Source organism: Castor canadensis, chromosome 15 (genome assembly GCF_047511655.1).
Source record: "Castor canadensis chromosome 15, mCasCan1.hap1v2, whole genome shotgun sequence".
In the NCBI taxonomy this organism is placed as follows: domain Eukaryota; kingdom Metazoa; phylum Chordata; class Mammalia; order Rodentia; family Castoridae; genus Castor; species Castor canadensis.
Genome location: NC_133400.1, coordinates 14,206,830 through 14,229,365, shown reverse-complemented (window position 1 = coordinate 14,229,365; position 22,536 = coordinate 14,206,830). Strand labels below are relative to the sequence as shown.

The window sequence follows — 22,536 nt, the reverse complement described above, 5'->3', positions numbered from 1 at the left end:
GCAGGAGGATCATGAGTTCAAGTCAGCCTTGGTAACATAGAGAGACCCCATCTCAAAAAAAAAGGAAGAAAGGGAGGGAGGGAAAGAAAGAGAGAAAAAAAAGAAAGAATGAGAGAGAGAAAAGAAAAAGAAGTCAGACAAAAAGGTCCCAGATTTTATGATCCCATTTATATGAAAATATGAACTGTCTGGAGTAGGCAATTCCACAGAGACAGAAAATAGATTAATGATTTCCAGGAGCTGGGAGGAAGGAAGAATAAGGACTTACTGCCAATATGGAAGTTCTTTTGGGGATTGATGAAAATCTACTTGAATTAAAGAGCAGTGACTGTTATGCTTTGGATTTTTTGTTTGAAGACAGTGTCTCACTATGTAGTCCAGGCTAGCCTTGACCTCTCCATCCTCCAGTTTGGATCTTAAATGTCCATCAAAGGTCATGTGAAGCAGGCTTGGTCCCTAGCCTGTGGAGGTGGTGGAAACTTTAAAAGGCAGAACCTAGCTGCACGTGGTGGTCCATGCTTATAATCCAGGATTCTGGAAGCTGAAGCAGGAGGATCATTAGTTCAAGGCCAGTCTGAACCACAAAGCAAACCACGACTGGAGGTATGGCTCAAGTGGTAGAGCATCTGCTTTGCAAGCACAAAGCCCTGAGTTCAAACACCAGAACCATGAAAAAAAAAATCAGAAAAAAAACCCAAAAAACAGGTGGGACCTACTGTAGGGAAGTTAGGTCATTAGGGTGTGTCATTGAAGGGGATATTGGGACCTTTGCCATTCTTGTCTCTCTCCTTTTGCTTCCTTGTTGTCATGAAGTGAGCAGCTTTGCTCCACAAGATGCTCCCCCATGATGTTCTGCCTCACCACAGGCCCGAAGTGACAGGATCAACCAACCATGGACTGAAACCTCAGGTAACCTGAGTCAAAGTAAACCTTTCCTCCTTTGATCTTTCTCAGGTACTTTGTCACAGTGACCGAAAACTAACACAGTGACATTCCACAAACTTGTGAATAGACCAAAAACCAATGAATTGTATCCTTTAAAGGGGCAAGTTTTTTGCTATGTGAATCACACCTTAATTTTAAAAATTTAAATGACTATCTTTGCATTACTGTAAAGCCCTAACAAGGTCATTGTAGAAGCCAATAAATATAAAAATGGGTTTCAGAGATGGGAGTGTAGCTCAGTGGTACTGAGTGGCATTAGCATGGGTAAAGTAATGACTCAAACTAAATAACAAAAGTGGGTTGTGAAGCTATTTTGAGGCAAAATAATATAGTTGGAAAGGCAAAATAATAGCATAACTCTGAGCACAGACTGGGAAAGTAGAAATAAAAGTAAAGCTGAAAAAATTATGATTAATTAAAAAGACTTCTAGATCTAGAACAAGTTTAGGTTGGCTACAGATGAAAAAATAAACTAATACTTTAATAGTTTTTTCATTATTTTGATTACAACTCCGAGTCACATCGCCTCAGAACATGGGAAGAAAGCTGGGTGCTGGTGGCTCACACCTGTAATCCTAGCTACTCGGAGACAACGATCAGGAGGGTCTTGGTTCGACCAGCCCAGGCAAATAGTTCTTGAGACCCTATCTTGAAAAACCCTTCACTAAATAGGGCTGGTGGAGTGCCCCAAGGTGAAGGCCCAGTACTGCAAAAAAACCAAAAAACAAAACACACACACACACACACACACACACACACACACACACACACACACACACATAGGAAGAGGGGGAATAAGAGGGAGTAACAAACAAGAGCCCAGGAAGGTTATAAGAATAGATTATGACCTTATTTTATCAGAAGCTGCAGCAAGCCACCCAACCCTCCTCCACATAACTGCTGGGGTTGAACCCAGGGCCATCAGCATGCTAAGCAGACACTCTACCACTGACCTGCGTCCCAAGCCCAAGCCACCCAACTGTACACAATAACTCAATAAGGAACCCAAGAAACCTAACTGGAGGCTAACTTTACCAGTTACGTATTTTCTTGTTGAAAACACCAACCACATTAACTTCAAAATGATATAATAAAGCCACATTTGCATCTCAGTTCTACATTGATCAAGAAATACTGTGAAGAATAAAAGCTAATGTTTATTTCAGTTTGCCTTCTTATTTTTTGGTGGGGGGATTGAACCCAGGGCCTCATGCACACTAAGTGAGCACTCTCTCTGCCACTGAGCTATATTCCCAAATCAGCTTGCATTCTTAACACATAACATTCTAAAAGCTTAGTGGTTTGGTGAGAATATTTCATTTTCTGGTTATGTAGAAGTTAAAATGTTCAAATTAAATGTTTCCTTGGATGATTTTGAGCAACAATTCCTATCTAAATATCCCAGTCACATTAGATAATGAGTGAATGAGTTATTTGTCACAGCATTGTAAAGGAACAAGATCCTTCAATACGGCCATTCTATCACATGAAACACATGGATAAGGACAATGACATCATCTCATTGGAGATCTGTGAGAAGGACAATTTGCAAGACTGCTCCATTCAAATACTAGGACTTGCCATTTTATCAGCAAGGGTCAGTATCCTCATAGGTTTTGCCTTTGTGGAACCAGTAATCATAAGACATACTTGCATGATGCTTTCAGAGATTCATTTTACTTAACCTGCACAACTCCTCTATGGGAACAGAGGTCAGGAATTACATTACCTATTTTCCATGTTAGGAAGCAGAGGCTCAGAATAGGGAAGTGACTTGTCCAAAGTCTACAGGCTTGGGCAAAACTGGGACTCTAACTGGATCTTCTAATAACAGATCTCATCTTCTTTTCATTCCTATTTCTCCAAGTGGGTGTAATCAGAGGCAGACTAGGGCATTCTACAGGAAGACAGAATGGGAGAAAGAAAGGGAAGGCAATGAGGAGAAGGGTTCCATGACAGATGTTTTATTAGGAAATGAGTCCAACCGCTCTCAATCGTCCCAGATGTTCCTTAGGTGGCAACAACGATCCCAAGTTACTCTGCCCCCGGGACTACAAGTTTTTGCTATTTTATCAACCGACCATCATGTTAGAGAAATAAATGCCCCAAAGAACACCTAAAGATTTTTCCGTCTGCAGTTGTGACAGCTGAACTTAGCCCCTCCCACAGAGGCCGTGCGTGGCTCCTCTCCCGTCATATTAAACGCCTGGGAGCGGGGAGCTGAAGAACCGGTGAGGTATGGGGAGGGAGGAGGGTTTATGATGGCGGAGGGGGCAGCTCAGGTTGGGCTAAGGAGAGGGGAGCCTTTGGTGGGGCTGTGGTTGGGGGATGTGGGTTTTGCGGCTGAACTCGATGGCAAGGTAGGAAACCAGGATCGGAGTTGACAGTCCGGGTGCAGGTCACACGCCCTGGGAGAGTTGGAGCAGCAGAAGACCCGAAAGCGCCGGAGAAAGCCAGAGGCGGGGGCGAGGATAGGTGGTCGCCGGCTGAAGGATGCGGGCCAGGCCCCTTTCCGACGTCAGTGATTGGATGCTCCCTTAAGTCCCGCCTCCCCAGACCCCCTCTGCCTCAAGTCCCGCCCACATTGCCAGGCGCGCGCCTGGGGAGAGGCCAGGGGGACGAGGCTGAGGAGGGGGAGGAGAAGAGGTGAGACTCGTGCACGCGCCCCTCACGCTGCGGGTGTGCGAGCAGCGCGCTCCCGCCGTCCGGGTCGCCATCTTTTTCCCCCTCCGTCCGTCTGTCTGCCGTTGGCTTTGTCCGTCTGCAGCGCCGCCCCCTCGACTCCCCGCCACCGGCTCAGCCCGGAGCCGTCCTCCGCCCGCCGGGCCCGGTCCCGGAGAGCCCGGCCCAGCCGGCCCGAAGCTGCAGCCCGGGGCCCATTGTCCGGCGGTCCGTCTGTCCGGAGGCGGGGCCCAGGGAGCCGGAGCGCTGGAGAGTGCCGAGGCTCCGGGTAAAGAGACCCCCCCCCCCACCACCACCACAACCACCGCGTCCTTCCTCCGCGGCCCGGCGGGGGACGCAGGGGCGCCTCGCCAGCCTGTGGGTCGCCGGCTGTCGGTCCTTTTGTCTGTGTCTGGGGAGGGTCCGGCCTGGGCGGCAGGCACAGCCCGGCTCTCCCGTCCCCGCGGCCGCGCCCCGGCGGCTGCTCCCTGCGTCCCTCGGCGGTCTCGGGTGCGGAGTGCGTCCGCGCCGCCGCGCTCCCGCGTGGGCCCCGCTCCGCCGCCGGCCGGCCCCGGGCCTCCTTGGGCTCGGGCCCCGCGCTGCCGAGACGGCCCGGCGTCTGACAGGCTTGGGTGGAGCTGGGGGAGGGGAGCATGGGCGTGGGAGCGCTGGGCACGGGGCGCCGCGGCGCCGGCTCGCACAAGAGCGCGTCAATTTAGATTTAGTCTGAGGGTTTGTCGGAGCCGCCTCGGAGGACCCACCTCTGGCTCCTGTCTAATTCCCGGGGATTTATTTACCTGGTTAGAGCTCGGGAAGAGCCAGGGCACATCTCCGCTCCAGAGCTGGCCCGAGGGGCCCGGGGAGCGGCGAGCGGCTGCGTGACCAGCTTTCTTGTCCTCTTCTCGGCAGATACGCATCCCGTGGACCCAGGCGAGTTCGCTTTGCTCCTGGAAACCGCGCCAGAGCTGGAGGTGGGAGTGCACCCGCCTTTCGTGGGGCTGGCACTGCATCCGTGTGTTTGTTTTTGTTTTTTCTTGCTGTGCTCTGGGAGCTGCAACACAACACCTGTGGGAGAGCAGAGACAGCGCTGAGGGAGGCGTTGCACCCTCCCAAGGACGCCTAACTTCTCTCTAAAGACGGGCCCCTTGTAGACCCGAGCCTCAGTTTACCTGTCCTCCCATTCCAGTTTCCTTCCGGATGATGCTGTTCAGGGCGCTGTCCAGTGACGTTTTTGGGGTAGTTTCACATTTGGGTTTGGAGACCCGGGCGGTGCTGAAAGTAAAATGGAACGAGTCACCTTTAGGGCAGTGCGTCTGTGGGTTTTATTAGCTTTTACTGCCTGTAAAACAGTTGTCTAGCTTCTGAGATCTTGCTGTGTGGTCAGGTGTGTCCTTTCGTGACATTCATTTGCTCATTTATTTTCAAGTCTATGACCCTACAGGCTTTTTTCTGGTGGGCATCTTTATTATTGTTGCTTTGTTTAGTCTTGTGGGAAGGGGAGGGTTTCGCTTATTTCCCCTTGACCCTCAGGTGTGAAGTCCCACCGAGTATCTTTTCTTCAGTTCCCCCACTGGGCCACTAGGAGGATTGTGAGAGGCGGTGGTGGACACTGCCGATTTAAATATGCAGAAGCTCATCTGTCTTTGCTTTGTATTGAACAGTTGTCTTGCCCAAGATGATCTGAACAGAGCCTAACTCAAATCGTTTGGCATTCCTTCAGAAAGGACTTTATTAACATTACCTTTATCTCACAGCTTCAAATTCATGTCTTGATGGGAAGAAAATGTAGATTAGACAAGATTACATTTTTTTCTTTATACAATAGAAAGGTGTATTTTAGATAAATTAATAGCCTGCATTTCATTCAGCTCTCCACTTTGTGATTCCATAGTAATACTAGGAAAAGGTCTGAAGTGTGATGTTAATTCACTGTTTCCATTAATAAAATAACTACTTGGTTAGAAAGAAATAATAAATAGGGTATGGTGGCACACTCCTCTAATCCCAGTTACTCAGGAGGTTAAAGGTGAAGGATTGCCTGATCAAGGGGTTCAAGACCAATTTGGACAACATAGACTGTCTCAAAGAAAACAGAAAGGAATGATATACACAAATAAAATTTAGAGAAGACATAGCATTTGTATTATAAATCAGTATGCTGCCCTCCTAATAATTAAAATTGTTTTTTTTACTGTATACATTTGGAGTTTTTTCTTTCTTTTTAATTAAAGGTCTGAAAAAGAACTGTGTTTGATATGCAGATATGATAGAAGACTGCCTGAAAGCTGCTTCCTTTGCCACTTCCTGTGGAGGCCTGTCTTTGCCATTTGCGGTCTCTTTCTTCTTTTGGTAAGGGGAGGCAGGAGGATCTGATTACAGGTTTGAGGTCCTTAGCTAAGTAGGGGAGTTGGTTGGCATTAACAGGAGGTGAGTCTTCATTAACTGGAGTCCAAAGTACAGCTAGGAGTAGCCTCTCATAATGTCTTTTAAGGCAGTAAGCTACATTTTATGTTTTTATATGTGAGTATTATTTGAGAAGGCAGGAACTGAAAGAAAAAAAAAATTGAGACTAACCAAATCCATGTTCCTATCTTTGGTATGAAAGGAAAATATCTCTTAACCTCTTTTCATTTTATATCTGTTTAATCACTCTGAATTAAATAATTAATTTTTGCAGTATTGGGAATGAATCCAGGGCCTCACATATGCTAGGCAAGTTCTCTGCCACCGAACCACATTCCCCAGCCCCAACTCTGTCAAAGAAAATGTCACAGCTTCTGCTAACCTATTTCAGATTCTCTAACAGTGCTTTCAGCTGGGCCAGTCTTTCTTATAATTAACAGGAACCACCACGCTTGAGGATCTGCCATGTCCTATATTGGGGGACAGATGCATCTGTCTCTCTTCTTGTATAAGGAGCTTTTCTCTTTGTTCCTCGCATGGGTCTCTTTACTATATAGAGGCAGGATTGAGAAGAAGTTAACTTTGACAACCTTTCCAGAACATTTGAGCAGAGCCAGGTTGGTGTTCCACCTTGTGGGGCTGAATATAAATACTCAACAATGTGGATGTCAACCCACTCTTTGGTGAGAGTCTGTGTTCAACTTGGAAGTTTGATTTGCTCTAGTGCCCTGTCATCCATAATGCCCTGCATTGTGCCTGCATCACTCAGTAGAGGCTATTTCCCATGCTGTTTTCATTTACAGCTGCCTAAGGTTTTTGAGCATTTCCTGCTTCTCAGGGATATACTTTTGTTGCCTCTAAGTGAGGTAACTTCTTCAAAAAAGTGTAGCGGTTCCCATTGGTGTATACTGAAGGACCTGATTCCCAGTGAGAGTGTGGGAATGTGTGACATAGGAGCTTTGACTTCCTTTCACACTAGGTGGGGATTATCCTTTTGAGCCTGAAGTACTTCTAACCCTGATTGCCTGAATTTTGCATCCTTTTCTAACCTGTCATCTTGATCATGATCACGATCACTTAACAGTACTCTGGATTCCAAAGATGGATTTAGAGTAGAATTCTCTTAAGTCCTCTGAAGGAATTCCCTCTTAACCCTCTTGGGACCTTGATGTCCTTCTAGAGATTTTCTTTCTTTTTCTTTTTTTCTTACATTTAAATATTCATAACTGGTGAGTTTTATATGCTCAAAAGATACATTTTTTAAGTTTTTAAATATTTTATTTTTATATAGTTTCTGGGAAAAATGACATGTATCAACAATATCTTTTTTTCTTTTTTAATTGCAGGTTAGCACCTTGCAAGGAGATACTAATATATCCAGTTGTGAAACTGGGAAAGGCCAGAGTTCTTGGATCAGGGAAACATGTCCCGTCGGAAACAGACAAATCCAAATAAAGTTCACTGTGAGTATTGAGCTTTGTCTTTTGGAACTTGGGATGTTGAGGGTTGGAATGAAAGAGTAACCTGAAACTAAGGTGAGAGGTTCACACTTAATTTATAAAGAAGAAAGGATTAATGGTTTTAGATATGTGGATTCAAATGTGGATCATTTCTCGAGTAAGTATTTTCTAATGTGTCAGGGGTGTTTGGTTCATGCTTAATATTCACATTAACAAACAATTATAGGATACTTACTCTGTGCAAATCCTTATGCTAGGTGCCAGGGTAGAAAGTAGATTTGAAAAGAGAGAGACAGAGAGAGAGAGGAGGGAAAATAGGGAGGGAATGTACATTTCAGGTAAAGTGGAAATTTCACTTGTGCAAAAGCCAGAGGACATGAGGTTGGAGATATTTAATTCTATATTGTGAAGGCCTGAATTTCAGACCGACTTACACATTTTGTTTTGTAGATTAGGGAGTTACAAATTTTCAGATAGGGAGAGGAGAGTGACATTTAGAACCCAGTGTTTTGGTACTATATGTGATGGATGGATCACATGAGGAAGAAACCAGAAACAGGAAGACCAGGAACGCATAGTTACTTCTCATTGTTTCTCAACAGTTTCATATGTATATTTTATTTCAGTAATTAGATTGTAAACATCTAGAAAGCAGAGACTAGGGTTGTGGGCATTCCTTAACTGGTAGAGTACCTGCCTAGCAAGCCCAAGGTCTCAGTTCAAAACCCCTGTCACACACACACACACACACACACACACACACACAATATTTTAGAAGGCAGAGACTATGTGCCATATATATTTCCTTACATAGCTCTTTTCACTTCTAGCACTGCTTATAGAAGGTGTTCCAAAAGAACCTCATTAAGTTAAGCCTCATTATCATTAAGCCTCATTAGTATCTATGCAGATTTGGGATAATTAGCCATTTTCCTGTAGTCTGAAGGGGATAAACTTTCTCGCTGAAATGTTCATAAAAGATAACTCTTTTATTACAGAGGACTAATTAAAGTGCAGCAACATTTAAAGAACATTCAGAGGTATAATACATGAAAGATTTGTTTTAGGCAAAAAACAAACAAAAAAACCCCTGCATTTGAGAGGATTAAGTCAAGGAGTTAAGAGAACTAAAATTTATTAACAAATAATATATCTGTCTAGGTAATTTCAAGAGCAGGAGAGAAAATAAATTTGAACAGAAAAATTAAGATAGCTTTAGTATCTTATAGATTAATGAGATTAGGGTAGTAAGCCTCTCTATATAATCATTCTTCTGTTCAAGCCCTGGAAAAGTGGTGTAAGATGGAACCAAGTGGATGCTTCCAGGAGTGGGTGCTGGAATAGGTGGATTTACAAAGTTGCTATAATATAAAGAAGGAAGTTTCTGCTAAAACAGTAAAATGCAATGGACCTAAATGTGAGGACTGCCAAAGGAGATAAAAGGAAGCATAGATCATCTAACATAGGGATTTGGAAGGATATTGTCTTCTCCTTCTGGTTGAAGATAAATATTGATAAAAAGAAATATAAACCACAAGAGGCCAGGGCAGAAGGGTACCCTTAGTAGAGATGATGGGTTTACAAATAAAGCAGTTACAGGAGTTGAGTGTTCACCTATAAGAGCAACCTGTCCAAAGAGACTGACTAAATTTGAGGAAAGTAGCTGGTAGGGTGATGGCATGACTATAGTAAGGCCCCAGGAGCAAGCAAAACTTGTGTGGCTCCTGCTGTGTCCATATAGCATATAGCCATCAGTTGCTTTTCTTCCTATCAGAGTCAGTCAAAGCAAAGATGACCTGATACTGGTATTGGAGTTGGAAAGCAGATGAACAAACAGACCATGGAGGAGGGGAAAATATCACACATCCAAGTTGCAGAAATGCAGTTATAAGACTCAAGCAAGTAAATGTACTATTTGTGGAGTAGGTGAGACTTTGTAGACTCTTCAGTGGTGACTAGTAAGAGAGCCTTTACTATGGGGCTGTGGACACAGTTAGCTGCAACTAAAAAGTCTACAGGGACGGGTTGTGGTCAGTGATACATTTGGAGAGGGATCCATGAAGGTTTTTTAGGTGATGAGCTAAGCTTGGCCAAAGAAGAAAAGACACATATTTGCTGGTTTCTGAAGACCTTTTACTTATTTGGGGACTGAAGCAGACCCTGCCTTTTTCAAAAAATCATCTTTTCATTGCCCATGACAATGATGACAAATAGAAGTAGATAATTTTAGTTTTCTGACCACTTAAGTCTCCTATCAATAGGCAATGAAATAGAACCAGACATATATATTGAACTTAAAGCTGCTTGTCTATTTTATATAAACGGAATGGACTGAAAGTCTGGGAGGCAAGAAAGTCTGCAGAAGCTTTGCTAAAATGTCAAAGCCAATCAACACTTGAGCAGAATGAGGGCTGACCTTCATGACAACTGTTTTCTGGGAAAAAGACTGTGGCATGAAGCTTAGAATCCCATGCTGAGTTTTGAAACATCTGTGGCTGAATCCTGACTCTAATTTATTTGGGAGGAGACCTGATCATCACTATTTTTCAAAAGTTCTCCAGGTAATTTTAATATATAAGAAGGAGTGAGAGTCCCTGGCTTAATTTGTTACTGAAAACAATACCAGTATTGAGTGTTGTGTTTCCTCTTCCTTTTTTTTCATCTGTGTGCATGGTGAGTGTAGGCGTATTTTGTGTGAGGCCACACTTTGTACTAAACCATTTCTATTATTGGTGGTACTAGCCTATATCCCAAAATGACAAACTCAGATCTTATTTAATATAGGAGTACTTTGCTGTACTTGTTAATGTTTAAACAATATTTAATATATTTCATTATTAGCTAATATTATAGCTTATGGTTTGTTTCCCATGTGTCTGTATCATTTACTATTTTTAACAGCGGCACAACAGCAATCCATATAGGAATAACTAATGCATAATAAGGAAAATCTCAGTTTTTAAGGTAGAAAGAAGTATTAATTTCTTACCTGCCATGCAAAATGAAATACACTTTGCTTAATTGGTCTATACAGAAAAGTAAAAGTAAATTACTCACTCAAGTCGGATTCATTAACTAATAAACATTGATGGGAGTATTTTTTCTAAATATTTTTATGACTACTAAAAAAAAAAAAAAAGAATCCCACCTCAGTGTCCAGCAGTATCTGTCAGATCCAGTGTAGAAGATGATGGGCAGGGTGCTTTGCCCCTTCACTTGGTTTTCCTGTGGACTGTCCTTTCCCCAGAAACATCCAGACAGGCACGTTTTTGTCTACTTGCTTCATTAATAGATTCATTGGAAAACTTTTGGAATAAAACTCAGAATTGTTAGGGAGAAACTGCTACTGGGTTGCAATCTTTGTTTTAGACTTACCTCCTTTCCCATCTCAGCCACTTCTGAGTATAAGTCTCTCTGTCAGTTGTTTCTAGAGAAGTTGAAAATTTAGCCCCTTGCACACTCACGTTTCTTTTTCTTAAGAGACTTTTGCTTTCAGATTGCAAAATACATGAGATATTAATAACCTTTAACTTCAACTAAAAGCTTTTCACAGTGAAGGAGGAATAAGATCCCTTAAGGTCCTTTCTCTTTTAAAACACACAACTAGTTTTATATTATGTGGGGTTTTTTTTGTTTTGTGTTTGGTGGGACTGGGATTTGAACTCAGGACTTTGCCCTTCCAAAGCAGGTGCTCTACTACTTGAGCCACATCTCCAATCCAAAAACCACACTAGTTTTATCTTCATTTTGTTAGCATTCTTGTGAGATAATACCTGTGTTCTTAACATGTGATAGGACTAGGTTACAAAGACTGTCAGCTGGAATTGGTATCCTAAACTCCTTACTCCCTGTACTAATTTCTTTTATCTGATCTTGACATCTTGCTTAGAGAATGTTTTTTGTTTTGTCTTTTTTTTTGGTAGAACTGGGGTTTGAACTCAGGACTTCACACTTGCAGAGCAGGCAATCTACCACTTGAGCCACACCTCCAGTCCATTTTAGTGTGGTTATTTTGGAGATGGGATCTCGAGGATTGTTTGCCCCGGCTAGTCTCAAATCATGATCTTGCCAATCTCAGCCTCCCAAGTAGCTAGGATTACAGGCATGAGCCATGGACACCTGCATGAAAAGGAAATTTTTAATTATTCATTCTTATGTTATAAATGTAGTTGGTTTCTAGCTAGGTTTCTTTAGAGACCTAAGGTGCCACTGATAAGAATAGTCTTCTCTTGGTAATTACATGTTTGTTTACAACTTATTCTTTACTGTTATGTCCATTCAGGGCTAAGTCCAAAACCATGAACCTACTCAGAAGAATTCAGTAACTAGTTCAGTTGACCATGGTCTTGTGGTTTCAGTGGAACCAATATGGAGAAATGCAATATTTTATTTCTGCAGAAAGGAAAGAGGAAGGACTGTAACACAAAATTTACTTTTTCCTTTTCTAGCAGTAATTTATATCCAGTATGTCACCTTAGAAATTGTGAACATGGACTTAAACCAACTTATTTTTCCTTTATTTGAGGACTGTGTAGCTAGGAGTACATTTAACACTCTCCACCTCCATTCCTACCCACAGGATGAGTCATAATTGCCATAATGTCAGTTACTCTAATCCTTGCAGGGTAACTCATGATGTGGTATCAGAACCATCATTTTTCCTTTTGTCATATGTTAGTCCTGAACACATTATTTTGATATTTGAGTTGTATGTATCTGTTTCACTGGTATGAAGGTAACACCAACAATATGATCAGAGCCATTCTTCCCACACAGAAACAAGTGTTTGTTTTCAGCTAAAGCACTCTGATGAACCTTCTAACCATGAACTTATGTGTCTACTGGAAAGTACTTTAAAAATATGCATTAGGGGGTAATGGTAAAGCACATGCTTAGCATGTGTGAGGCCCTCGGTTCAATCCGGAGCACCAGAAAAATTAAAACGAAAAGGACATTAGAGTTGACCAGACTTGAACACTTGCTTCTATTATAGACCTTAGTTTTCTCCTCAGTACAGTATAAGAAGTAATACCACATAGAGTTTTACAGAGAATTAAGGTGACAACTATAAAGCACTTAACATAGAGGCTGGAAATTAGCAAGTGTAAAATGATAATTATAATTGATGTTTAGCATGCAGTAGATGCTTAAAGAGTGTTTGCTGAATGAATAAATAAATCACATGAAGCTTACTCCACATCAATTTTTTTCACTGCCCAAGGACTAGTAAGTAGTGCAGATGTTGTTCGTCCCACATCATCATATTCTGTCTCAGAACCTGAGCCTGTTTACTTTCCTTTCACTCTTTGCTAAGAAAGGGCCTGGTCTATTGTCAAACATTTCACTGGGGCTTTTTATTATTCCTTCTTGCTGGCTGGGGAATGGGGGACTGTAGTTTCTGCTCTGGCTGAGATAATGGAAACCTGGAGAAACTCGACTCTCTTTTTTTTCCTATGCCTAGTTCTCCTGGAAATAGAAGAGAACTTGAATATTAACTTTTTAATAACCACATGGATTTCAGGCAGTGTTCATCAGAAGTAAATGCAAAATCAGGGGTCGGTCTAGGGTTTTGGGATGCTACATACAAAAACAAAGGCCACCTTGACCAAGGAGACTAGATAAATATTACTTGTTATGAGGAAGTTTGTTCCTCAGCAGAAATGAGTCCATACATCATCTGCTCTCCCTCTCATCCATTATTCAACTAGTTGATTTTATCATGGCTAAAATCAAGTTAGAATGTCCAGAGCATGTCTTGAAAGGAGAATGGATGAAAGATATACTTATAAGGATTATTTGAAGCATTTGTTTGTAGTTCAAGGTAGACAGTGAGTTAGAACTATAATGTTAGTAATTTATGGTCTGGAGATTTTGCCCATGTTTGTTGCTTGATTCCATCCCATCACTTTGCCTCTTTCTGCTTCTGTCTCCCCAATTCTGACAGAAAATTGTAGGTGGAGTTGAGATTCTATAGTTAGATTAGCAAAGTAGTAATTGATCACCTTTTGTAGAGTCAAGAATAAGAGGCGTTAGAAGCAATGCTTTGTAAAACATCTGGTGATGCTTTGTAAAACATCTGGTCTGCTGCCTAGGAAAGCATCTGTACCCAGAAGCTATTGGAGGCAGCAAGCTTACTTGGAGATGAATGACCCAACCACAGGATGCCTGCCTGTCTCCTACCTTTGAATGGTCTCACTTTCCAACCAGCTTTCCTGGGGATGTGCTGCCTAGCTGGTGGCCTGACTATTTTTCTTTGTGACCACCAGGGGATCAAGTATTTGCTGGGCTAGAAGAGCAAGCCCGCCAGGCGATGATGAAAACTGATTTTCCTGGAGACCTTGGCAGTCAGCGACAAGCTATTCAACAACTAAGAGATCAGGACTCCAGTAGCAGTGAGTTCTGCACCTTCTGGTAATGACTCAGGGCAATGGGAGAAGAATTATCAGAGTGTGTGTGCTCTGGGGATTGTGCATGGGGGCTGGGAGGAAGCTGTCAAGGAGGAGATATGTACTCCTCAGTGCCTGCAAAGGTTTTCTAAGTGTGAGCATATACTTATTCAGAGAGAGGACAGATAACTCAGACTACAGTACTTGGCACAGTGCCATACACAGATAAGTTTGTGGTAGTTATGATATAGGACATTCCAACATACAGGAATATTTAATGCTCAAGCAGTCCCTGGATCAGGTCAGATAAAATGGAAAAAATCCCTGCCTCCTAGAATCTATTTGTTACTAATAAAAGGGTAGCACTGATGAATTTCTGCTTGAGGGCCTAGTATTAATTCTGAATAAGAGCTGCTTAGTGATGAGATTATGCTGCATTTTATAAAATGCTACAGTCCAGATCTGCCCACACAAAAGCCCTCAGTAGATTCATCTCAGTAAGAGATGGAAAAGATTGGCTCTTACAAATTGAGCCTCATGGATTATCTGTTCTATGATCTGCCTGAACCAACACATTTTGAGATGTTTTAGATCCCAGAAAGATTTCCAAACTTTCCTGATCTCATCCATTTGATATTGGTGTTAATTCAGAGTGACATTTCTGATTTTCCATCAATTGTATGTGTGTATGTGGTGGGGGAGGGGCGAACAGACACAAAGGAGGGAGAGCCCTGCAACCTTCAGTGAAGAAAAGGGTTCCGAACTCTAGAGTTTGTACAGTTTTCTGCAAACTAATAATTAATCAACAATAACCACAAGAAATAAGCTAGCAATTAATCATTTAGATACAGAAAAATTAGCCCTAAGATTTCTAGAAAAATTTTGGGACCCATCAGTTTCTTGAGTAACATGCTAGAATAATAACATCTACAACTGTGTGATAGGTTTCCATTCTGAAAGAGTTACATCATCCCTCTAGACTACACCCCCCACCTTTTTTTAATCTTCCTGGTAGACAGAGAGATTTGGATAATTGGTAAATTTCAAGAATGTGTTTGATACAGCAGTGCTTTAGACTAAGCTTATAAGTATTCAAAATAAGAATCTTGTTAGAAAATATGGTATGATTTAATGTGTGCCAATCCTTCACTATTGAGATAATTCAAATGAAGGGATGCTTTGGACTGGGGACTAAGGCATATATACCATAGATCTTTTCAGGGTTCATATCCAGTCTTCCAAGTGACTGATGTATCTAGTACAGACATATATCTACTAGAAGATGATTTAGTAGAATTTGTCAAAAAGGGGAATGTAACCAGTTTTCCCTGGAAAAAAGGAAATAAACCCATATTTTCCAGACACTGGATTTAGAAATTATGTACAGGATAGTAAAGAGAAGATAAGCAGCACTGTTGGGAGGAAATCTGAGTCCCATTACAGAATCAATGAGCCTGTTGAGACTGTATCATGTATTTCTCTCTACTCACATCAGGCCTAGGTGTCCAGGATATGGGTAGGGTCATGATAGGTCTAGAGTCTTGACAGCTCCCATAGGCTTGGCTTCTTCTTGTGATCTTCAAGGTACTACCAATTTTTTCCCTCTCAGAAAGAACTTCATTTGTTATTGTGAGGTTTTTCTTAGTCATTTTTTTCTATTTTATAAGTAATAGAGAAAAAAATTAGTTCAAACAAACCTTGCAGATTCCCTAGCCACAGGCAGACATTCTCACACCACATCTTGCCCCCAAAACTAAAACTCAATTCTTCTGTAAGTCACAAGAAATGGTATTTCATCCTAAAGTGAAGAATAGTACATTCTTCCACTTAATGCATTTAACTGTCCATCAGATACTCCAAGGAATCTACAGAAATAATGGAATTACTTAGCTTAGAATGCTGTGTTACTAGTGGAGTAAGAACGGAGTGGGCACTCTGGAGGCTAAGGCAGGAGGATTGGGAATCTGAGGTCAGCCTGGGCTATATAGTAAGACTTTGTCTCAAACAAAACAAAACAACAAAACCAGAGTAAGTTGGATACCTCTGTGTGAGGTTGGTTGCTGTGCTAATTTTTCTACTGTAATGAACAGCCATTTTCATATAAAAGTGACATCATTTTGAACTAACTTACTACTAGCACTTTAGTGATAAAAGAGAAGAAAAACTTGCTAATGTTTCTATAAGTGTGTCTTTGGGTTTGTTGGGAGAGAAAAAAATTGGGGCTCAGTATAAAGTAGTCTATGACACCATGGAGAAATTGTGCAGGGGGTTATAGAAAAAAGTAAGTCATAAAGTAAGTGTTGATAAGTCAAGAAGTGGTGTGCTGTGGTAATGAGCTCAGCATGAGTTCCTTGGGGGGGTGTGATTTGAGGTGTGAGATATTTGAGAACCATGTGTAAGAAGAATTATTTTTATGATAATATACAGGGCCCAGTGACTACTGTCAAATGCAGTTTTTGCCTCATTTTCTCTTTAGTGTGTATATAGCATAACAACAGTTACAGCTTGTTTCTGTTTAAAAGGATTTTTATCCAACTAAGCCCTGATACAAACTATATTATGAAGATCCAAAAAAATGTTTTCCATTATAACTGCAGTCTGTAGGGTGGACAGCAGCTCAGGATATATTCCTGCAAAAATCAGAAGAAGTGACCAGTTTGTGTGTTCCAGGTGACAGTGAGGGTGATGAAGAGGAGACCACACAAGATGAAGTCTCTTCCCACACATCAGAGGAAGATGGCGGGGTGGTGAAAGTGGAAAAAGAGTTAGAAAATGCAGAGCAGCCTGTTGGTGGTGGGAACGAAGTAGTAGAGCATGAGGCAAGTGCCAAAGTCTCCTAAACTTGAGAGTGCCTCTACCATTCTACTCTGCCTGCATGCTTCTCACCCACATGTCACAGTCTTGCCTCTTAAGTCTCCTGAGCCTTCATACAAAGCCTTTTCCTTCACAGTTTCAGAGTCCCCACCTGAGACAGTCTTTGTTACATCAGCTTTCCTTTTTTACCCCCTTATACCTGCACCCGTGAACAGCTCTCCTTCTAAAGCTCCTGCTTCTTTCCAGACAAAATAACCACCTTTCAAAATGAAAACCTTACTTTCTAAGGTATACTCAGGAATATACTTGGAAATTTAAGTCAAAGTGTTACCACCTTACTAAATTATTTCCTGAGCTGGGCACCAGTGGCTCATGCCTGTAATACTAGCAGAACAGGAGGTTCGAGGTTCGAAGCCAGTCCTAGGCAAATAGTTTGAGAGACCCTATCTCAAGAAACACCATCACAAAAAAGGGCTGACAGAGTGGCTCAAGCTGTAAGAGTACCTGCCTAGCAAGCGGGAGGCCCTGAGTTCAAACCCTAGTGCTGCCAAAAAAAGAAAGAAAGAAAGAAATTGTTTCCCAAGTATTCTTGCAAGTAACATGACTGGAGGGAAGCTAATCCTTTCCCTGCAGTTCGCCTTAGGGGGATAAGATAATCAGCTATCTCTGTGGCAATCTCCTGTGTCCTCATGGTAGAAAGCCTTGAAGAAAATGAAGACACAAGCAAATTTAAATTCCTTTCAAATAATGCTGCTGCTTTTGGCCCACAATGGGAACCTAAGAATAGTGTGACATCAGGTTGGGCTCCCTATTAAGAGAGGTGAGGAAGGGAAGAGACTAGTGAAGAATCTTCATAACTTGCCTTTGTTGAATTACAGGTCACAGAGAACTTGAATTCTGACCCCTTGCTTGAACTCTGCCAGTGTCCTCTCTGCCAGCTGGACTGTGGGAGTCGGGACCAGCTGATCGCTCATGTGTATCAGGTATGGTGCGGGGAGCTGAGAACTCTGGAACCCGGGCACTGACAGCTTGCTTATAGTCTAGATGCTGCACTGGCCTTTGCCTCTGGCTCCTGAAGGAATCTTGGGTCATTGCTTCCATTAGGACTCCACTCCAACATTCAGAACATCTTATAGAATAAGTGGGATATGTTGGGTAAATAAGTTCTGGTTTCCCAGGCAGACACACTGTGAAAATTAAGGACCACCATTTTTTTGTTGTTGTTATTTAATGCATATATTTAATAGTGGAATAGAAACTAACATCTATTAATAATGAGGGCTCTTGATGAAAAAAAAGTTAAATGTTTCGGTACTATCAGTGCAAGTTAGTATAAATAAGGGGATCAGTATAACAAACTTGTCTTTTTTTTTTTTTTTGATGATACTGGGGTTGAACTCAAGGCCTCACACGTGCTAGGCAAGAGCCACACCTCCAGCCCTTTTCTCTCCTAACCTACATTGATCAGGTGTAGGGCACCCATTCCATTTGTGTGTGTGTGTGTGTGTGTGTGTGTGTGTGTGTGTGTGTGTGTGTGTGTGTGTGTATGTGTTTGTGTGTAGTACTGGGGTTTGAACTCAGGGCCTCATGCTTGCTAGGCAGGCGCTCTAGCACTTGAGCCACTCTGCCAGCCCTTTTTATGTATTGGGTATTTTCAAGATAGGGTGTTGGGGACTATTTTCCCCAGCTGGCCTCGAACTACAGTCCTCCTGATCTCTACCTCCTGAGTAGCTAGGATTATAGTCGTGATCCACTGGCACCCAGCTGCACCTGTGCCTTTTGATCTGTATTTACAAGACATCAGTGCACAGGGCAGCCTGAGCTGTATTATAATAATCATTGGTTCATGAGAAATACTTCTTTGGAAGACTATTTTAAAAAGATTGTAGAAAGGCAGGACATAAATACCTGTTGCATATTAGGATTCCTAGCCAGCTCCCAGATTTGGTCTTCTGTGTTATCTTAATATGCACTTGTACCTGCACAGTGTGAGACAGGGAGAGAGAAACTAACCCAAGCATGAATTCCTGCCAGGCTCTGAAGAGGGCTCTGGAGCCCCTACTGTTCTTCAGTCTAGTCACATGTCCTAGATTGTGGTCAGAATTCAAGCTAATAAAATTTGAATAGTCTGAATTAGCCAAGCCCTTCTGAAGGCCCACTAACACAACAGGCTGTGATTTTCTAGGAGCTAAACAGAATAGTTGGAAATTCCTTGTTCTGAGACTAGGGGAAGCTGTTTTCTACAAAGTAGTTAAATGGGTGCAGATTGTCCTGGAGGTAGTACCAGATTGACAGATTAAGGCTCTGTTTTACAGCACACTGCAGCAGTGGTGAGCGCCAAGAGCTACATGTGTCCTGTCTGTGGACGGGCCCTTAGCTCCCCAGGGTCATTGGGTCGCCACCTCCTAATCCACTCGGAGGACCAGCGGTCTAACTGTGCTGTGTGTGGAGCCCGTTTCACCAGCCATGCCACTTTTAACAGGTTAGCCGGGCACCCTGTTGTGCTGGGACTGAGTTACTGGGTACGGGTTCTACTTCCCCAAGTCAAAGGAAAGGCTAGAGATAGGTAATGCAAAGGTAACTGACATGTGACCATTTGGAAATACAAATAGTAAGGCTGTATCCCCAAGGGAAATTAATTCACATTTCTTTCCCAATCAGAATATCTTCAACTAGAAAGAGATGTTAGGGAATTGCAAGAACATTCATGATAAAGCATGGAGACAGAAACTGCAGTGTGCTGAGGGGATCCTGATGTGATTCCATAGTCTCCAGTGTTTCCTAGGAAGACTGGAACTCTGAACAGTGTCCTCAGACCATTTGCCTGGTATATAATGCAGAGGCTGCCTTTCATTGAAGGCAGTACCAGGTAGAAAGTGAGGCAATGAGCTGTATCTGAAGAAAACCTTCACCTCTGGGCCCCTTCATTGACATGGTAGGCCTGGCCCTGCATAGCTCTTAACAACACTGTCATTTGGCTTCCCTATATAAGGGTTCATTGATTTCTGGCGACTGGTGGTCAGTCACTAACTCAAGGTGGGCTTTAAGACTTAGTAGACACTTAGTCCAAACAGGAAAAAGGGGCTCCCACGCATTCAAACTTACCCATAGTGGTGAACTTGGAGCAGTTGGCCTGGTAGGAAAAGAGTAAGTCAAGACAGGGTACCTGAGACTTGCTACAAGAAAACATTAACCCATCCAAATTTTTTGCTTTCTAGTGAGAAACTTCCTGAAGTACTTAATATGGAATCCCTACCCCCGCTCCACAGTGAGGGCCCCTCCAGTGCTGAGGGGAAGGACGTTGCATTTAGTCCTCCAGTGTACCCGGCTGGAATTCTGCTTGTGTGCAACAACTGTGCTGCCTACCGTAAGCTACTGGAAGCCCAGACTCCCAGTGTACGAAAGTGGGCCCTGCGTCGACAGAATGAGCCTTTGGAAGTACGGCTACAGCGGCTAGAACGAGAGCGCACAGCCAAGAAAAGTCGGCGGGACAATGAGACCCCAGAGGAGCGAGAGGTGAGGCGAATGAGGGACCGTGAAGCCAAGCGCCTGCAGCGCATGCAGGAGACAGATGAGCAGCGAGCACGCCGGCTGCAGCGAGATCGAGAGGCCATGAGACTAAAGCGAGCCAATGAAACCCCAGAGAAGCGGCAGGCCCGGCTCATCCGAGAGCGAGAGGCTAAACGACTCAAGAGGAGGCTGGAGAAAATGGACATGATGTTGAGAGCTCAGTTTGGTCAGGACCCTTCAGCCATGGCAGCCTTAGCAGCTGAAATGAACTTTTTCCAACTGCCTGTGAGTGGGGTAGAGTTGGACAGCCAGCTTCTGGGGAAGATGGCCTTTGAAGAGCAGAACAGCAGCTCTCTACACTGAATCACACCCTCCTGCCTGCCTTCCCCTCTGTCCAGACCCACAAGGATCAGCCACCCACAAAGCCGTCCTTCCTGCCAGAGGCAGGCCCAGGTTGGCTGCAGGTGGATTTTTGCACACCTTGCGTGTGGGAGTAGAATGATGGGATCAGGAGGGACCCAGTCAAGGCAGCTTTGGACAAGGGAGCAGGCACTCCAGAGAACTGGACAACTCAGCCCACTGCAGCAGGCTGGGCTTATTGGGACTACAGGGCCCCATGGTGACCCATGAAGTTGTGAGGGCAAATAAATTAATTTTATCTTTACTCACCCTTTCCTGCTTTTGGCTCAGTTTCATTCTAGCTAATGAAGAGAGGTGGGTGGGAGTTTTCAGGCAGTGACTTCTAGTGGCTTGCCTTCTGGAGGTAGGTTGCTCCTCAACTTAAGCTACCCAAGCAGAGGTTCTTTACAAGTTGATGAGAAATAACTGTGACACTGAGGAACCAATGCTGACTTTTGAGAGTTCATTCCTATAACCAGAATGAAGGTGTCTACGGCCAGAAGGGTGATTTAAACTTAGTTTACCTTTTCCAAACTCAGAAGTAGTAGAAGCCTTTTCTTACAACTGGCATTTTCTAAAAGATTATGCAGTACTTGAAACTAAGGTACAAGCTACTTTCCCTAGCAAGTTCGTAAGTCACTTAAAATTCTACAGCAAGTCATTTGTATGTAGGAATATGTTTATGGAAATGGCTGTGACATTAAGGTCAGTAACACCATGGAATTCATGTTTGAGAAGAGACAACCATCCTTTTATTTATTCCCCAGATCCAAGGTAGGATCATAAAACACATTGAGGAAGCCCAGATTAAGGTGGTAAGAGTTCAAGTCAATGGTGGCAAAGACTGAAGCAAATGACTATTCTGGCAGTTTGTGTGGCTGCCAAACCATGGAGGAGACAAGTAACTGAGGTCATTTCTAAAAGTTTCTGTGATGGTACAGAACTTTCCTCAGCCTGCACCAAAGGTTATACACAGTTTGGATAATTATAGATCTTGAGGTCCAGAAGGAAGTGCCCTAGTTAAATTGTAGCCAGAAAAATAACTATGCCAGGAATGTGGACCTCTTCCAATATCATAACAGAAACTTGGGACTCCTCTCCCACCTCCATATGTCTAAGGCTGTTTTTATAGTGTCAGCTGACTCCCAGCAAAACTTAGGTTAATTCCTATCAGCCAGGCTGAAATATTTGTTCTGAAAATTACATTTAAAAAAAGTAAGTACTTAATTCATCTAAATGCCTTTCTCAGAGCTCCATACTAAAGTTTTACTTGTAATTTTTTATTTTTATTTATTTTTTAGGTACTGGGGCTTGAACTCAGGGCCTACACCTTGAGCCACTCCACCAACCCTTTTTTGTGATGGGTTTTTCAAGATAGGGTCTTGAGTACTATTTGCCTTGGCTGGCTTCAAATCTCAGTCCTTCTGATCTCTGCCTCCTGAGTAGCTAGGGTTTCAGGCGTGAGCCATTGGCGCCAGGCTTGATGTTTCAAATTGGCTGGGCATTCCCTATGTGCCAAGGATTACTCTGACCACTTTGGATTATCTATTTAATTTTTACAACACTAGAGTTAATAAAAACTCGAGTTAGATGACTGGGTTCAAAACTGCCCTGCTGGGCTAATACAGCTCAGTGGTTGAGCGCTTGCCTAGCATATGGAAGGCTGTGGGTTAAATCCCCAGCATTGGGGGTGAGGAGGGAATACTGCCCTGCCATTTACTTTTGTGTAGCCTGGACAAGTTACTTAACTTCTGTGTCTTGGTTTCTCCACCCACAAAATGGATACAATGAAACTAGCAACAAATGATTGTGTGTTCACACACACACACACACACACACACACACACACACACACGGATAGTTTTCTGGTATACAGTAAGTGCTCAACAAATGTGAGTCATTATCATGTATCTGAGTGTTTGACCACCTACTGATAACAAGCTTCCCAAAATAGAAAT

The 22,536-nt window shown here is 42.9% G+C and overlaps 2 protein-coding genes across 8 annotated transcripts; one reads left to right on the top strand and one right to left on the bottom strand.

Annotated features, from left to right (window-relative positions):
• Window positions 1-2,888: 2,888 nt before the first annotated feature.
• LOC141417367 (uncharacterized) lies at window positions 2,889-5,749 on the bottom strand. 2 transcript variants are annotated; one of them, XM_074055727.1, is made up of 3 exons: window positions 4,776-5,749; window positions 4,404-4,671; window positions 2,889-4,244 (listed from the first exon to the last, which is right to left on the bottom strand). In XM_074055727.1, exons 2-3 carry the CDS (start codon window positions 4,614-4,616, stop codon window positions 3,483-3,485), a joined length of 975 nt encoding a protein of 324 aa, XP_073911828.1. In that variant the 5' UTR covers window positions 4,617-4,671; window positions 4,776-5,749; the 3' UTR covers window positions 2,889-3,482. The 2 variants fall into 2 exon arrangements, with proteins under 2 accessions (XP_073911828.1, XP_073911829.1); XM_074055728.1 differs by lacking the exon at window positions 4,776-5,749 and having other exon boundaries at window positions 4,404-4,710.
• On the top strand, window positions 3,451-20,849 carry Znf821 (zinc finger protein 821). 6 transcript variants are annotated; one of them, XM_020176131.2, is made up of 9 exons: window positions 3,451-3,591; window positions 4,516-4,577; window positions 5,838-5,955; window positions 7,356-7,472; window positions 13,736-13,861; window positions 16,526-16,674; window positions 17,548-17,652; window positions 18,985-19,151; window positions 19,888-20,849. In XM_020176131.2, the coding sequence occupies exons 4-9, from the start codon at window positions 7,433-7,435 to the stop codon at window positions 20,540-20,542; spliced, it is 1,242 nt and encodes a 413-aa protein (XP_020031720.1). In that variant the 5' UTR covers window positions 3,451-3,591; window positions 4,516-4,577; window positions 5,838-5,955; window positions 7,356-7,432; the 3' UTR covers window positions 20,543-20,849. The 6 variants fall into 6 exon arrangements, with proteins under 6 accessions (XP_020031720.1, XP_073911823.1, XP_020031719.1 ...); XM_020176130.2 differs by lacking the exon at window positions 3,451-3,591 and adding an exon at window positions 3,821-3,895; XM_074055722.1 differs by lacking the exon at window positions 5,838-5,955.
• The last annotated feature ends 1,687 nt before the right edge of the window (window positions 20,850-22,536 follow it).

Excerpts from the sequence above, each read along its gene's own strand:
- LOC141417367 (XM_074055727.1), bottom strand. The coding sequence starts at position 4,616 with ATGCAGTGCCAGCCCCACGAAAGGCGGGTGCACTCCCACCTCCAGCTC. Across the intron at positions 4,245-4,403 it reads TCTTCCCGAGCTCTAACCAG|CTCCACCCAAGCCTGTCAGA; the intron begins GTAAATAAATCC and ends CCCCTCCCCCAG.
- Znf821 (XM_074055722.1), top strand. The coding sequence starts at position 7,433 with ATGTCCCGTCGGAAACAGACAAATCCAAATAAAGTTCACT. Across the intron at positions 7,473-13,735 it reads AAATCCAAATAAAGTTCACT|GGGATCAAGTATTTGCTGGG; the intron begins GTGAGTATTGAG and ends TGTGACCACCAG. Across the intron at positions 17,653-18,984 it reads TGATCGCTCATGTGTATCAG|CACACTGCAGCAGTGGTGAG; the intron begins GTATGGTGCGGG and ends TCTGTTTTACAG.